Source organism: Dreissena polymorpha, chromosome 3 (assembly GCF_020536995.1).
Source record: "Dreissena polymorpha isolate Duluth1 chromosome 3, UMN_Dpol_1.0, whole genome shotgun sequence".
Classification (NCBI taxonomy): domain Eukaryota; kingdom Metazoa; phylum Mollusca; class Bivalvia; order Myida; family Dreissenidae; genus Dreissena; species Dreissena polymorpha.
In genome coordinates, this window is record NC_068357.1 from 10,186,189 (window position 1) to 10,198,281 (window position 12,093).

Genomic DNA, 12,093 nt, shown 5'->3' on the forward strand with positions numbered 1-12,093 from the left:
AGCTTGGATTTTTGGAAAACCAGTTCTTGTGACTGAACTGCTTTTGCCTCTGACAAACAAGCATTTCATTCAAGATCAAAGTACTGACAGTACTGGTGTGACGATGCTTTTGATGAGGATGGATATAAAAGCATCAATTTAAGTTTATCTACAACACCACAATTGTGTATGTGGGTACGAAAATTGTGGGTACGAAAAAAAATTTGGAACGAAAAAATGATGCCAATAAAAAAATTTGGGTACGAGACACAATTTGGCTACGAAACAAAATTTGGGTACGAGCACGAAAAACATTTTGAGGGTACGGGGAAGTAGTACGTGGGGAACTTGACCATTTCAGCGAAACTGGGAGGCAGATTGCATTCTCGATCAAATCTGAAAATAACTACTTTTGGGGTTTTCCCAGCGTCCAAGCGTTTGAAGTGCCACCTGGCAGTTTCATGTTTGGTTCCTGTCCCAAACCTCTCGATAAATTTGAAAGAAGACGGAAACCAAGCTGCCTCTACAATTATCAAAAAATAATCAGCGAGGTATGCCGATTGAAAAAATAGTTTACAAAATCGGACTGGCTCGGCCTTTTACATAGGTTGCCATTGTGAAGAATTTGTTCATGGTATGATAACTTAGAGGAGCTGCTTTGCTGAATCAGCATCGTCAAAAATGAGAGTTCTTTTTATGCCCCCGGGTCGAATGACCGGGAATATATTGTTTTTGGCCTGTCTGTCTGTCATTCTGTCTGTCATCAAAACTTTTACTTAAAACTTTAACCTTGGTTAAAGTTTTGCGATGACTTTTGCAATATTGAAGATAGCAACTTGATACTTGGCATGCATGTGTATCTCATGGAGCTGCACATTTTGAGTGGTGAAAGGTCAAGGTCCTCCTTTAAGGTCAAATGTTAAATATATGGCTTCAAAGTGGCGCAATAGGGGGCATTGTGTTTCTGACACAAACACATCTCTTGTTGTAATCAAATTATTACATGTACAATTACTCTGTTTCAGATTTCAAAACAACAAGGGGTTCTAAATAGGGTTGGAAATAAAGGAGGAAAGAAAAATAAAGTGGTGAATCAGAGAAGAGTTACTATCAAAGGAAATTTGGGAAATAACATCGGAAAAAAGAAGAAAAAAATAATTGGGAATAGTGGTAGAAGAGGAATACTTGTTAGAGTTGCAAATAAAGGAAGAATAGGAAAAAACAGAGAAAAGGGAAATGCAAGAAGAGTTGTGTTTAAAGGTAAAAAGATCGTTAACAGAAGAAAAGACAATACAATCCCAGTTGGGAATAAGGCAGGAAAGAAAGCTATTATAAAAACAAAAGTGAATAAACCAAGCGTTAAGAATAAAAAGATTATTAACAGAAGAAAAGACATTTCAATACCAGTCGGGAATAAGGCAGGAAAGAAAACTATCATAAAAACAAAAGTTAATCAACCAAGCGTTAAGAATAAAAAGGTTATAAACAGAAGAAAAGACAATAAAATCCCAGTCGGTGATAAGGCAGGAAAGAAAACTATTATAAAAACATATGGGAATCAACCAAGCGTTAAGAATGAAAAGATTATTAACAGAAGAAAAGACAATTCAATCCCAGTCGGGAATAAGGCAGGAAAGAATACTATTATAAAAACAAAAGTGAATCAACCAAGCGTTAAGAGTAAAAAGATTATTAACAGAAGAAAAGACCATTCAATCCCAGTCGGGAATAAGGCAGGAAAGAAAACTATCATAAAATCAAAAGTGAATCAACCAAGCGTTAAGGATAACACGATCGTTAACAGAAGAAAAGACAATTCAATCCCAGTTGGGAATAAGGCAGGAAAGAAAGCTATTATAAAAACAAAAGTGAATCAACCAAGCGTTAAGAATGAAAAGATTATTAACAGAAGAAAAGACATTTCAATACCAGTAGGGAATAAATCAGAAAAGAAAACTATCATAAAAACAAAAGTGAATCAACCAAGCGTTAAAAATAAACAGATTAAGAATAAATAAAATATTAACAGAAGAAAAGACATTTCAATACCAGTAGGGAATAAATCAGAAAAGAAAACTATTATAAAAACAAAAGTGAATCAACCAAGCGTTAAGAATTAAAAGATTATTAACAGAAGAAAAGACAATTCAATCCCAGTCGGGAATAAGGCAGGAAAGAAAAAAAGAATAAAAAGATTTCGGTATTATGGTACAAAAGGTAACTGGTAACGGTTGCGATTGAAGGAAAAATGTGTTTAGCTCACCTGATTGCTCAGGTGAGCTTTTGTGACCAGTCTTTGTCCGTCGTCTGTCCGTCCACATTTGTTTGTAAACACTCTAGAAGCCACATTTATTGTCCGATCTTCATGAAACTTGGTCAGAAGCTTCGTCCCAATGAAATATCGGTCGAGTTGGAAACTGGGTCGTACCGGGTTAAAAACTAGGTCACTAGGTCAAAAAAGGAAAAAACTTGTAAACACTGTAGAAGTCGCATTTCCTGCCCAATCTTCATGTAACTTTGTCAAAATGTTTGTCTAAATGATATGTTGGTTGAGTTCAAAAGTGGTTCCGGTCCGTTGAAAAACATGGCCGCCAGTGGGGGGGGGGCAGTTTTCCTTATTTGGCAATTTTTGCCCAATCATCATGAAAGATGGTCAAAACATTTGTTTTATTGATTTCTCGGACGAGTTCGAATTGGTCCAGATCGGTGAAAAAACATGACCGCCAGTGGGCGGGGCATTTTTCTCTATATGTATATAGTGAAAATATGTGAACACTCTAGAAGGCACATTTTTCGCCCAATTTTCATGAAATTTGGTCAGAACATTTGTTTCCTTGATATGAGAGTTGAGTTCGAAAATGGATCCGGTCCGTTGAAAAACATGGTTGCCAGGGGGACGGGAAAGTTTTCCTTATATTCATATAGTAAAAAGGCATGTAAACAATCACGAATTAAGGTCATGTTACATGCGAGACAACTCTTCAAATACTGCATTTAAGTTTACAGTATTTACTCCCCTTTGACTATTAATGTTTTCATAATAATACAGTGTCTTTTCGAGAGAGCACATTTCTTTTCCGATCTTCATGAAACTTGGTCAGAAGCTTTGTCCCATCGATATCTCGGTCGAATTCGATACTGGGTCATGCCGGGTCAAAAACTAGGTCACTAGGTCAAAAAAAGAAAAACCTTGTAAACACTGTAGAAGTCAGATTTCATGTCCAATCTTCATGAAACTTTGTCAAAATGTTTGTCTTAATGATATGTTGGTTGAGTTCAAAAGTGGTTCTGGTCTGTTGAAAAACATAGCCGCCAGTGGGCGGGGCAGTTTTCCTTATTTGGCTATAGAGATACCTTGTAAACACTATGGGCCACATTTTTTGTCCGATCTTCATGAAACTTGGTCAGAAGATTTGTCCAAATGATATCTCGATGGAGCTGGAAACTGGGTCATGCTGGGTCAAAAACTAGGTCACTAGGTAAAAAGAGAAAAACCTTGTCAACACTGTAGAAGTCACATTTCATGCCCAATCTTCATGTAACTTTGTCAAAATGTTTGTCTTAATGATATATTGGTTGAGTTCACAAGTGGTTCTGGTACGTTGAAAAACATGGCCGCCAGTGGGCGGGGCAGTTTACCTGATTTGGCTATAGAGAAACATTGTAAACACACTAGAAGTCCGATTTTTGCCCAATCATCTTTAAAGTTGGAAAAAACATTGGTTTTATTGATATCTCGGACGAGTTCGAAAATGGTCCAGATCGGTAAAAAACATGGCCGCCAGTTGGCGGGGCATTTTTCTGTATATGTATATAGTAAAAACATGTGAACACTCTAGAAGTCACATTTTTGGCCCAATTTTCATGAAATTTGGTCAGAACATTTGTTTTCCTGATACGAGAGTCGAGTTAAAAAATGGTTCCGGTCAGTTGAATAACATGGCTGCGGGGGGGGGGGGGGCAGTTTTCTTATATTTATATAGTAAAAAAGCTTGTGGACACTCTAGAAGTCACATTTTTTGCCCAATCGTCATGAAACTTGGTGAAACGATTGGTATATATATATATATCAGATGAGTTCGCAAATGGTCCCGATCGGTAAAAAACATGGCCGCCGGGGGGGGGGGGGCAGTTTTCCTAATGTGACTACAGAGAAACCTTGTGATCGAACAGTATAGAAGTCTCATTTTTTGCCTTATCATCGTTAAACTTAGTCAATACATTAGTTTTATTGATTTCTCGGACAAGTTGGAAAATGGCTCAGATCGGTGAAACACACTTTTTAGCTCACCTGATTGCCCAGGTTTTAGAATTGGTCTTTGTCTGCCGTCTGTTTGTCCACATTTGGTTTGTAAACACTCTAGCATTCACACTTCTCAAGCATTCTTTTGAAAGTTGCTGAAAGATCTCAGTCAAGTTTGATAATGAGCAAAATCACATAATTAATGCCATAGTTATTGACCTTAGATTGTCCAAATTTTCATTATATTATACAAAATCCTTGTAAACACTCTAGAGGTCACAATTTTGTTTCAGATTTTATGAATCTTGGTCAAAATATTAATTTTTTTAAGCAAAGTTTGATGTTTGGTAAGGGGGGTCAACTCAAAATATAGGTCACCAGGTAAAATCTTACCAAAAAAAACCAAAACACTCCATACGCCAGAGTTTTGGTTCAATAATGATGAAACCTGACCAGGATGTTTGTCTGGACAATATATAGGTCAAGTTTGGCGTTTGGTAAAGGTCAAATGAACCGACACCACTCAGGTGAGCGAACTAGGGCCATCTTGGCCCTCTTGTTTAAAAAACGTACGAAAGGGGAATGCCAAAAAAGTTGTGAATAAATGTATAAAGATAATTAACAGAAGACTAGACAATTTAAACCAAGTTGGTAACAAGACAAGCAGGGTCACTAAAAAAAACGATCAACATACTAATTTGTCTGGAAAACCTTGAAAGGTATGGCTTGTATAATCAGGGTTGAATTTTTTAACGTTGTTTCAGGCACCTTTTTATTTCCGAGTTTTAATTTCATGTCCAGCATATAATATATTCCCTTATCTCTTCACAAAATAAGTTCAATGTTTACCTTATAATGAGATGATATTTTGGGTTATTTTTGTCACCAAGTATACGTCGTTAGTTTTGTATGCTTTATTTTTAGATCTTCAATTGAAACGAGCCTGTATTCGCATGTCGTTTTAATTTGATGTAACAAATACAGCATGGCAAGTGAAGAGATGAATGTTCATTTTATTTACTTTTGTACCTGATTAATTATCTGTTATCTAAAAAAAAATCATTGTGTGAAAATTACATTGTAGCGGTCGTTTGCCGGATAATATCGAGTTAATTGTATATAAGTGTATATAAAATAAAGCTTTTACATTCCATTTAATAAAGAAAGTTTACATTATTAAAAATTGCAAGATGTTTCCATAATATGCCCACCCGGTTTTCAAAAGTGTAGATATTAATAGAATATTCACGTCCTTCACATTGAAATTAAAGACATAATCATAAACTCTCAATTTTCAAGGAAATCAGAGCATGTGATAGTTTGATGATTTTATCTGTTCATGTTTGTTATTTGTATGTTATGGAATTACGTTTTTGTTTGAATACAACCTAATATAAACATGCTTTTGTGTTTCTCTTGTACAGTTAGGATCATGAAACTTTTGTTTATAAAATATACTATTGGCCATATGGCTGTTGATGAGGATTTTGCTGTAAGAATAACACTCAATAAATCCATCTGCATGTTTCAATAGATTGGTAAATGGTACCATTCCATGTAACGATGTATTTGATATCACAATGACTTAAAAGATCATGGGCTCCTGTTCAATAAGTTTTTATCTTATTCCGTTTTAAAACTATGGATATAAAAACTAGCCACGAAACTTCAATGCTCAACTGTTTCTTGCATACGATATCATTCAAAGAAATCTTAAGATTAAAAATACACGCGTATGTGACATTTTCCCTTAAGAGTATTAAAGGACGTGGGAATTGCTACCCAAAAATTAATTCAGAAGATATATGGTTTCTTAACCTCCATCATAGAGCCTACCAGTTGATTCTTGTAAGACTCGATTGTGTCATTTATTCAACACAACAAACGAACTGCCGAACTCTTGATTAATACAATGGATGTTTAAAACACCCCTTTGTTGTGTAGTATTATATATTTGCAGCAGGCTTCATCGTTGTTTGAATATCGTATTATCATTCGCCGAAAGGTTTAGGGCTAGATCAGAGGTACGCGTCCACTAGTTTGCTTGTGTCATTTGCCGAAAGCTTCTATCCGAAGTCTGCTTCGGGTCCCCTACATAAAGCACAAGTCCAGCGTATGCCCAAACATGACAACAACATTTGTTGGCCCACAAGAGTTCCTTCTGTTGACCGTCAAATGACGAAAACTCGCTAAGTTTTGACGCGTCACAAAACAAGACTCCTTGCAAGACTATCCTTCAGGGCACGCTAAAGGAAGATCACTGTCGAGGCCTCGAAAGAAAGGCTGTGGAAAAAGATGAAACCATACCTTCCCCACGGTCTAAGCGCGCAATTGTCGGTAATGAATTATTTATTCGCGACTTGTGCAGAATGTAGTCAAATGATAACATGTACAATTTAAACAAAATATTTCATCTGACCTGAGATATTCAAATTTGAAAAGTGTACTTTTGTGATCGGATGTTTATTTCATGAATGAATGGATAAAAGAAAATAGTTACAACCCGTTTGTTCCTAAAGTTGAGTTATAAAGCATACACTTATCGCACGTATTAACAGGCAAGCAGACAACGACAACGAGCGAGGCCTAGTATTGTAATGCGCATTGGGGGGTTAGGGGTCGGGTTTGGGTTAGTGTTAGCCTTATCCTAACCCTAACCCAGGGTTATCTCGCCTATACCAGGCCTCGCTCGTTGTCGTTATTAGCACTGCGAATGCTTGTCTACTTATTCTTTCGAGAACGTTGTATTCCATAAAGATTCACATCAAAAGAGAAATTGCACTATTGAAAGTTCGGTGTTAACTCCGCCAACGAAGGGGTAGGGTTAGGGATTAATTAATGTGTAATGTCTATTTGGTATCTATTATTTGTGTCGTATCTATCTGGAAAACAATGCCACACTTATTCTTGACACTCAAACTAAAAGAAAAACATTTTCCATATTGAAATGCCATAACATAAATGAACAAAGTCATATTTTCATCATATCTCTGGTAAGCTCATATATTGAGAAAGCACTTTGGGAAATTAGATAAGAATCAAAGATTGGGGTATGTTATAAATAATATGAGCGTAAATTTTGACTATATTTATTTAAAGAATCCGTCCGTTCATTAGTTTATCAATAACCCCATATATATCTCTGATTTAGAAATAGGTCATGGGGTTCCCCAAACCCTTTTTTATCCGATATCAACACGAATTAAGGAATATAGGGGTACCTAAAATAGTATTATATATAAATACGTCATTTATTTAACGTCTCGTACAAGGAAATATAAAGCAACATTAATTGCGAGTTATACACAATTTCAATTTTAGACGTGATGGTGGTTTTCGATATAAGACCTTATTGTGACATTTGATTGCATTACCTTCCCCCCCCCCCCCAACACCCCCTTATAGTCATTAAAGGTGCCTTGAACGCGGGGTTGTATACAGACCCTGTTTTTAATATTGAACCCTTAGGTATAGTCTGAAAACTACCGAGACCGCGTAACTGGCAATATGTATTAGTATATAATTATATATATATGTATATGATATTTGTTGGATTTGATGGAATATCGATTTTATTTCACGAGTGATCGTATAAAATATGATTTTAAGCTCCACTGGCCAGAGGCCAGCGGAGCTTGTGTCATGGCCCTGTGTCCGTCGTGCGTGCGTCCGTGCGTTAACTTTTCTCTAAACATCTTTTCCTAAACTACACGTCCAATTCTAATAAAACTTTTCACAAATGTTCATGGGGTGAACCTCTTTCAAATTTGTTCAAATTATGCCCCTGGGGTCAAATTTGACCCCGCCCCGGGGTCACAAAAATGAACATATGCTTATATAAAGCCTATTTTGTGCAAACTTTAAAAAAAAATTCTGTCCATAACCGTATAGCATAGGGCTACCAAATTTGGTATGTAGTGACATCTAATAGTTCTCTACAAAATTTCTTCAAATTATGCCCCTGGGGTCAAATTTGACCCGGCCCCGGGGGTTACAAAACTGAACATATACTTATATAAAGCCGATTTTGTGCAAACTTGAAAGATCTTTTGTCCATAACCGTAGGGTCTAGGGCTACCAAATTCGGTATGTGGTGACATCTAATAGTTTTCGACTTAGTTTGTTCAAATTATGCCCCTGGGATCAAATTTGACCCTGCCCCGGTGGTCACAAAAATGAAAATACGCTTAAATAAGGCCTATTTTGTGCAAACTTTAAAAATCTTTTTGTACATAACCATATGGCATAGGGCTACCAAATTTGGTATGTAGTGACATCTAATAGTCCTCTACCAAATTTTTCAAATTATGCCACTGGGGTCAAATTTGACCCTGTCCCTGGGGTCACATTAATGAACATATGCTTATAAAAAAAGCCTATTTTTTGCAAACTTTAAAGATCTTTTTGTCCATAACCGTAGGGCCTAGGGCTACCAAATTCGGTATGTAGAGACATCTAATAGTTTTCTACTCAGTTTGTTCAAATTATGCCCCTGGGATTAAATTTGACCCTGCACCGGGGGTTACAAAAATGAACATACGCTTAAATAAGGCCTATTTTGTGCAAACTTTAAAAATCTTTTTGTCCATAACCATATGGCATATGGCTACCAAATTTGGTATGTAGTGACATCTCATAGTCCTCTTCCAAGTTTGTTCAAATTAAGCCCCTGGGATCAAATGTGACCGTTCTCCAGGGGTCACACAATTGAACATATGCTTATATTGGGCCTATTTTGTGCAAATTTTAAAGATCTTCATGTCCATAACCATTGGGCCTATTTCTTCCAAATTTGGTATGTATTTAAATCTTTAAGTTCTCGACCAAGTTTTTTTTCAAATTATGCCCCTGTTGTCAAATTTGACCCTGCCCCGGGGGTCACAAAAATGAATATTTGCGCAATAAGGCCTATTTTGTGCAAACTTTAAAAATCTTCTTGTTCATAATAATAGAGCCTAGGGCTACTAAATTTGGTATGTAGTGACATCTAATAGTCCTCTACCAAATTTGTTCAAATTATTCCCATGGGCTCAAATTTGACCCTTCCCCGGGGGTCACAAAACTGAACATATGCTTATATAAAGCCTCTTTTGTGCAAACTTTAAAAATCTTCCTGTCCATAACCATTGGGCCTTGGGCTACCAAATTTGGTATGAAGTGACATCTTATAGTTTTCTACCAAGTTTGTTCAAAGTATGCCCCTGGGGCCAAATTTATATATATAAATGCTCACCCTTCCAACTTAAGCGCCCAGTGGGACGAGGGATAAAAAGAGAACGTCACACGCTTGAATACAGTTCAAACTATGCGAATTGCACGCTTTTTGGGCATAAAAAACAGTTGATCGATACAGGGCCATCATGGCCCTCTTGTTTTATGATCACGAGTGAAATAAAATCGATATTCCATCGAATCCAACACATTTTCTTTTTTTATGCTTTTTTCACCGTTTATTTATATTGTAAACTAGTTTACTGGATAATTTTGCTGTATATATATATATATATATATATATATATATATATATATTTATATATAATCTCTCTTTTTCTGTGAAATAGACAAATGTTATACAATCACAGATAATACGCTAAAAAAGACAAATAAATTGTTATATTGTAACAAGTTTACGTCGCGAGCGGGTCGTTACTCGAATCAGCAGGGAAAAAATACGTATCATGAGTCACAAATAAACGAAAAAAACTAACAGTAAACACGGAAATAATACAAATAAAACGTAGAACAAAATTGCATGAGTAATAATTCACCGCGGGCGGGGGGTAGGGAGGGGTGAGGGGCTACTTCAAAGGCGCATCTGATCGTCGAAAATGATCCATTCGATAAGATATAAACATTAATATCCGATTCACGTTTAGATTTTTGTCTGTAGGGATATTGTGTGTTAGCCAATAAAAAAAGCATATTTGATGAAGCTTTGGTTCAATTTTGTGTGTACATTTCTTCAAATCGATGAAAAATTGCGGATTACTGTTAGCTCATTTGATTAGAATTAAGCTGACATATATTTTGAACTACAGAAATAAAAAAGTCCATTAATGTCAAAACTTGGAATAAAAAATCACATTAAAAATGTTTGAAAAAGAACTGAAGGACAGTTTTTGCTAAATAAAAAAATGGTCCTGTCACTTTTCGGATATATATATATGTGACGTCGTCAGCAGAAATCAGTACAAACACGGTCGACGTTATTTTAAGCAACGCTTGATTGAAGCGCGGCGTTATAAAAATGGAAATAAAGTTATAATTATATTATGAAAAACCTATTGAAACTTGAGATATATGCATATTTTCGAATAATGAAATGCCCCGAGCTCTGATCGACAATGACACTTATAATTTTTTATTTGGTTGGAAGTAGGCTGTCACTAAAACGCTTACTGATTATGCATACAATATAGATAACGTTGAAAACTGCATACGATATGAACAAAGAAGGAAATTGCATACGATATGGACAAAGAAGGAAAATGCAGACGGGATACCGCTTTAATAAAATGGATTTAAATCATTATTTACACGTCACTAAGATCCGCAACACTTTTAATCTGATATTTTATTAAATATATTAGCATTATTATCCATTATTATCCATAGTACCGATAGTTTAATACAAAAGAAAATATTTAAAACCGGTTGAAGTCCGTGGGTAATTTGTTACGGGTGTAATTTTTTGGGTTTTTTTTTCTTTGCAATTTCATATACAATTAAAAAAGACAGGAAATATATAGGTATTTCTGCGTTTTTATAAATTACACGATTGTCAAATCTTAAATGTAACGTATTTACAGAAATATTCATAAATTAGTAATTAGTCTGTTAATTGCAAATAAATTTGTGTCGTGGTAAAAATAATACTCGTTAAAGAAATAAAAATATTTGCTAACATTAATTTTATCCCATTTTCACCGCGACATTGACGGTATAACACGTTGTGGAATATACTTGCTTGTATTCAACACTGTGGAATATACCTGTCGCGTGCACGGACTACTTTTTAAATGACGTCATGCGATATGCGCTAAAATAAGGTCGATATTGTTTGGTTCATTGATCGAATTATAAGGTCACCCATTAGAAGAAAATGTGCATATTTTGCAGAAAAATATATATATGACATATTCACCAAAAGAAATGTTGAAATAAAATATAAAATTACACGATTTTTGTTTTGTTATTTTTTATTTATATTTACTTTACCACTGAATGATTTTTCATAAGAAACAAAGTCGACAAAACTTAAGCTTCAAAATAATACGACCTTCAACCTTTAAATCTAGTCATATGACATAATTTTTCGCCATCCGTTTAATGAATCAGCTGATTGATGGCGTCATAAAATGACATACTTATTGCTTCATTTTCCCCATTTTATAAACGCGACTTTTGTCACTTATTTCACATGTTTTGTACATGTACTGTATGTCGACATATCTGAATTGTCTATTGATCACATTTTCCTTATTTCGTGTAATGTGCATTGTTTATAACCAAAGCATATACTTTTGACATTTAACTTAAATATTAAGAATGTACAACAAGCCATACACATATCGCACAGTTCATGAATAATCTGCTATGTTTGCTTTCCTATTTAATTCACGTTAGGCATAGAGCTGTGTAAAGTATAAGATGGTAAAAATAGCACCACACTGGAATTGGGAACGTCCCATTTTGTACACGGGTATTTTCTTCTCATTTATCTGTTGTGTACTGGAATGTTTTCCATTCTTTGTGTATTTATATATTAAATTATTTTCTCGTACAATAAGGGCATTTACCATAGATTAATAAAACATTGTGCAAGTTTAAACATAATTATGTTTGTATGCAGAAATCTGCAAATGCAACCG

At 35.3% G+C, this 12,093-nt stretch overlaps 1 protein-coding gene across 3 annotated transcripts in view; it reads left to right on the forward strand.

Moving 5' to 3' along the window:
* Positions 1 to 5,620, forward strand: part of LOC127872961 (uncharacterized) — an 87,111-nt gene extending 81,491 nt beyond the window's left edge. For 2 of the 3 annotated variants that reach the window (XM_052416483.1, XM_052416485.1), the window contains one exon: positions 1,005 to 5,620. In XM_052416483.1, coding sequence (XP_052272443.1) covers positions 1,005 to 1,997 — 993 coding nt within the window. In that variant the 3' untranslated portion in view covers positions 1,998 to 5,620. The remainder of the gene's footprint in view (positions 1 to 1,004) is intronic. The other variant, XM_052416484.1, reaches the window with a different exon arrangement.
* Positions 5,621 to 12,093: the final 6,473 nt, after the last annotated feature.